The following is a 5,808-nucleotide window of genomic DNA, read 5'->3' on the forward strand; positions in this document are numbered from 1 at the left end:
AAAAAAGTTTAACTTATTTAATATGCGGGAACGACTGAATGGATTTGCATGAAAATTTGCACACAGATAGCTTATGACCTGGATTGGAAATAGGCTACTTTTCTTAAGAGTTGCCACCAGTTAAAAAAGTTTCATTAAATTAATACCCGGAAACGACTGAATGGATTTGCATGAAATTTTGCAAGCAGATAGCTTATGACCTACAGTGGGAAATAGGCTAATTTTTTGGAAGAGTTGCCACCTGTTAAAAAATTTTAATTAAATTTTACGCGGAAACGACTGAACAGATTTGCATGACATTTCGCACGGAGATAGCTTATGACCTATGTTGGAAAATAGGCTACTATTTAAAGAGTTATCACGTATTAGGAAAGTTTAATTAAATTAATACGCGTAAATGACTGAACTGATTTGCATGAAAGTTTACACACAGATAGCTTATGACCTAGACTGGAAAATAGGCTACTTTTTTAAGAATTTCCACCTGTTTGAAAATGGAATTTTGCTCAAAGATGGTTTATGACCTGGATTGAAAAATAGGCTACTTCCTTAACCGGTTTTCCGATCAGAACGAAATTTAGTACACTTACTACGGATTTCGGAAGGATGGTCTTAGACTGAAATTAAGTCTGGTAACTCAAGGCCCCTCCCATACAAATTGGAATTTTCATATTACATATATATCTCTGGAAGTATGGGGAGAACTGAAACTTGGTATTGTGATATGTATGTGAAATCAATGTTGGCTTTAATCGATTGATGTTTTAATCAGTTAGTTAATTCGATTAAATTCAATCTGATTACAGTTAATCATGATTAATTTTAATCTGACCAAACAGTTAATCATAACCGCGATTAAAAAATTAATTTTTAATCATTAACTCTTATTTTGATCAACTAGGTTTGGTGATTAATTAAGTTATGCTGGAATTTCCCTGTGCACACATACCAAGTTAATCCGGTATGGCTAAGTCGGCTTTCCTCATCAATCTAAGCAATTTGGGGTGCATTTTCATTAAGATATATACCAATAAACGTTTTACAAACTAGGTTTGTAAAAGTTCGCAGTTTATGTATTACTAATAACAATAACACAGGTCAACAACGTTTTGTTCTAGGAAAGTGTAGGGTCATTTTCGAAGTAATTTTTTGCGTAGAATCCGAATCCGGGGTTTAAATTGCTCTATCACGTCAGGATTTTGAGATATCCTAACCTAAAAGTGCAAAAACGCTGTTTTTGCCCATTTTTGAGGTTATGTAGCTACGCAGATTTTGCTCTTCATAAAAAAGTAAACGTGGTATTTTAAAGTATAAGTCTTCCTCTTTTAAATGCCGTTGAGTTTGCTTAAATATCTTTATTTTTCACTGAGATATCGCATTTTGAAGTTTCCATGTTTGTGAATTTTTCGATATTCGAAAATCCATTGAGATAACATGAGACGTGATACGGTCGATTACATTCACAAACATGGAGACTTCAAAATGCGATATCTCAGTGAAAAATTAAGATATTTGAGCAAGGAAGACTTATACTTTAAAATACCACGTCTACTTTTTTATGAAGAGCAACATCTTCGTAGCTACATAACCTCAAAAATGGGCAAAAACAGCGTTTTTTGCACTTTTAGGTTAGGATATCTCAAGGTCCTGACGTGATAGAGCAATTTAAACCCCGGATTCGGATTCTACGCAAAAAATTACTTCGGAAATGACACTACACTTTTATAGAACATTCCGAACCCATTTTTTTGCAGACCTGTGTAATTATAATTTTTTTATATTATGTGCTTTTTATAAGCGTAAAACACAAAATAATTACTATAACTGGTGTTTGGTTTCAAACTCGGACAAACTAGACAAATTAATCAGATTTTATTTTTAATTGGATTAACGATTAATGTTTTAAATTAATTAAACGTAATCGCAGCCAGCGTTATCATTAATCGTACAGTTGATTACGACTAATTAATTTTAATCGTTAATTTTTAATCGTTATTCAGATTAACAGTTTGCCAACACTGTGTAAAATCATGTTCATATTCACGGAGAAAAATGGACGTTTTTGGAAAAGACGCGTAGCACCTCCCATACTGACTGAAAGTTTCATATTGCATATCTCTTCAAATGTTTGGGGTAAAGCACTGAAGCTTGGTATGGAAATACATATGTATGTATGTATGTGAAACTAATACCATACTCATGGAGAAAAATGAGACTTATTGGAAAAGGTGGTGTGGCAACTCCCATGCAAATTGATTTTTCTATGCTGTATATCTCTGGAGGTGTTTATTGCAGAGGACTGGAACTTGGCACCGAGATGTGTATACAATATTAATTCCATTCTCATGGAGAAAAATTTGCGTTATTCGAAAAGGGGACATGGTTCCTCCCGTACAAATTTACTGTTTTATACTGAGGTGTTCTTGGTAGAGTACTGGAACTTGGTACTGGGGTATGTAAAATCAATTCTAAATTCATGGAAGAAGATTAGGGTTATAAGAAAAAGGGGCGTGGCACTTCCAGTACACATTTGCTTTTTCTTGCCACATATCCCTGGAAGTGTTTGTGGAAGAATACTGGAACTTGGTATGGAGTTGTGTATACAAAATGTATCAACTGGTCATGGAAAAAATGTGAGTTATTAAAAAAGAAGGCATGTCGCCTCCCATACATACTAAAAACTTTTTAATACATATCTCTGGAAGGATAGAAAATCTCTCGAAGTATTTTAAATTTGTAATGGAGATTTATTTTATAAGTGCCGTACTGACAGAATAAATTTCATTAAATGGAAAAGTGGTATTTTATCAAGGCCAGGTTACTAAATTTGAGTTGGAAATATTAGAACCCGACGTGGCACCTCCAAGAAGGTTACACGTTCAAGCGTCGTATACCTGGAACCATTTTAAGGTAAACTTAGAGAGATTGATATCTTTCGTATGCCAGCGCGCAGACGAGATTTTATAATTTCATAGTTTTAAACGGCCTAAATACCTTAACTCGCTTAAAAAATAACGAGCTATAACGAAATGGGCACAGAAATAAAATCTAACATCATTAAATTATTTTTTATATTCGTATAAAAGCGCGGGGTGAAACCCGCGGGTATAAGCTAGTACTTACATATGCAATAAAAAAATGTCGAGAATATGTTGCGTAGCACACGCAAAAGAAGGGGAATAAACTTAATATTACACAGGTGAGTATACATTACAATTCTATTTGAAATTTAATAAACCATATTTACAATTAGATTTCCAAAAGATACGCTTTTGGAGCAGCGATGGAGAGAAGTGTGTAATCTGCAGCCTTGTGTAGATACAAACAATTTGCGAGTTTGCTCGAATCATTTCAAAAAGGATGATTACAAGCCATCAAGAGGCATTTGCAAATATTTATGGCCGCATGCAGTTCCTGAAATGCAAAAACAGTCAACTCAGAACAATCAGTTGCCAGCGAATGTCCCACCGATAAGACAAAACGAAGTTCCACCAAAACGTAAGTTAGACGAGCAAGAGCTTGATACTGGCACTATTATTACGTTAAAATATATGTACATATATGTTCTTGTTCAATTCATAATAGAGCCGAACGAATGTCCTTGCGCCACAAAAAAGCCACGGTATGCAGAGCCGCGTTATATTTCGGAAATCAGTACCCCACATCTAGCAACGTCAAGACGTGCCAGTCGAATACTTAAATTTGTAAAGAACTCATTTAATAAGAAAACAAAGCTAATAAAAGCTTTTCCAGATAAGGCGCGATATCTACGCAAGCGTGTGACAAAATTTGAGGAATTAATGCTACACTTACACCAAAAAGACTTGGTTAACGCCGATGCGGCTGAAATGATGGCAAATTAACAATATAAATTTCTAACGGTACTATTTTCGTTGATTAGCTGAGAAGTGAAATTTATCATATACTATAGGGGTATTCTCTGAGTCTTGCAAAGCCCTTGCACGGTGCACTGATTGCACGGTTTGCAAAGCTGTCCCATACCAAACCCGGTTTTCACTGTGCAATCTGTGCAATCTGTGCACCATGCAAGGGCTTTGCAAGACTCAGAGAATACCCCTTATATAAATATGTACATGGACTGTACATTCTTGTACATTCTTTTTTTTTGAATTTGGAGATAACACTTATCTTTTTATAGGAGCTCATCCCGGAAAATATCAAGAAAATGATATCTCGCAAGTTAACTGGTTCAAAATTTTATGTAAATGAAATAAGTTTTGCCTTAACCCTACATTTTTACTCTCCAAAAGCTTACAAATATGTACGACAGACATGGAAAAACTTGTTGCCAAATGTTTCTACTATAAGGAAGTGGTACCAGAAAATTGATGGCAGTCCCGGTTTTACACAGCAAGCCCTTGATGCTATTGGTCTCCGATCAAATGGTTTAAAAAAAGTCATAGAAAATTTAGTTATAGACGAAATGGCAACACGAGAAAAAAAATGTATGATCGTCATAGTTTTCAAGGTGTAGTAGACTTAGGAACATTCAATTTTAATATCGAAAGTGATAGATCTCAAATTGCAAATAGCGCTTTAGTTTTGATGGCAGTCTCTTTGAACGACCACAGGAAAATACCGATAGGAAATTTTTTAATAAGATCTCTAAGAGCAGAAGAACGTGCCAGCATTATAACTGAAGCACTTCATGCTCTAAAGAACTGTGGCGCTATTGTTTATTCAATAACTTTCGATGGTGCGGCCACAAATATAGCAGTGTGCAAGTGTTTAGGTGCAAATTTAATGTATGGCCCAAGCTTCAAACCATTTTTCACAAATCCCGCTACAAACGACCACTGTTATATTTTTTACGACTTTTGTCATATGATTAAACTGGTTAGAAACTGCCTATGCGATAAACAAATATTAAAGTCAAGGGACGACCAAATTATTAACTGGAAATATTTTCAATTGTTGCACGAAATTCAAGTGAAAGAAGGACTTCGTACAGCAAACAAAATTACTAAAAGTCATGTGTATTTTAAAAATAGCATAATGAGTGTAAAATTGGCCATGCAATTACTAAGCAAAAGTGTGTCAGAATCGTTAGTATTTTTGGAAAAGGTAATACCGGACGGACAAATTAAAAGTAAATTTAAAGATAGTGCGGCAACTGCCGAATTTTGCTTGTTTTTTAATAACTTGGGGGATATTCTGAATTCCAAAAACAGATTTTCAAAAGACGAGTTTAGAGCTCCTTTGACGGACAATACTTATGACCGGCTGAAATGTCACGCACAAAGTTTTGAACAATATATTGCAGGTCTAAGGGACTTAAATAATACACCAATTTTGGAAACGGGTAGGAAAACCGGATTTATTGGCATGATAATTTGCCTTCGCAACATATTCCCTTTATATAATAAATTAAAACAATGTGGGTTGTCTTACCTTTTAAGTTATAAGCTTTCTCAGGATTTTCTTGAAACTTTTTTTAGTGCTATTCGAGCAAGAGGTGGATTCAATAATAATCCTAATGCCATACAATTCAAAAGTGCATACAGACGCCTTTTGGTTAGACATGAATTGAAAGAGTTCGAATTGTACATTTGATGGAATACCAATACTTCAAGCGTCTTCCAGTTCAAAAAAGCAGTTTGAAGGTAAATACGACCTTCAGCATACATGCAATTACATTAATGGGTTGTGGGGACTGTCTGTTTTCGTCGATAATGTCGTTCGCTACATAGCGGGATTTGTCGTTTGGAAAGTTAGATCAAGTATTAATTGCAATATTTGTAAGGAACAATTGCTAGGAGAAGAAATGCCAACATTATTAAAAATAAA

At 34.8% G+C, this 5,808-nt stretch overlaps 1 protein-coding gene across 1 annotated transcript; it reads left to right on the forward strand.

Annotated features, from left to right (window-relative positions):
* The first annotated feature begins 3,257 nt into the window (after positions 1 to 3,257).
* LOC118734791 lies at positions 3,258 to 3,911 on the forward strand. The gene is made up of 2 exons (XM_036464482.1): positions 3,258 to 3,498; positions 3,586 to 3,911. The coding sequence occupies exons 1-2, from the start codon at positions 3,420 to 3,422 to the stop codon at positions 3,861 to 3,863; spliced, it is 357 nt and encodes a 118-aa protein (XP_036320375.1). The 5' UTR covers positions 3,258 to 3,419; the 3' UTR covers positions 3,864 to 3,911.
* The last annotated feature ends 1,897 nt before the right edge of the window (positions 3,912 to 5,808 follow it).

The sequence above is a fragment of the Rhagoletis pomonella genome, unplaced genomic scaffold, assembly GCF_013731165.1.
Source record: "Rhagoletis pomonella isolate Grant_MI unplaced genomic scaffold, Rhpom_1.0 Rhpom_scaffold_00002, whole genome shotgun sequence".
NCBI lineage: Eukaryota > Metazoa > Arthropoda > Insecta > Diptera > Tephritidae > Rhagoletis > Rhagoletis pomonella.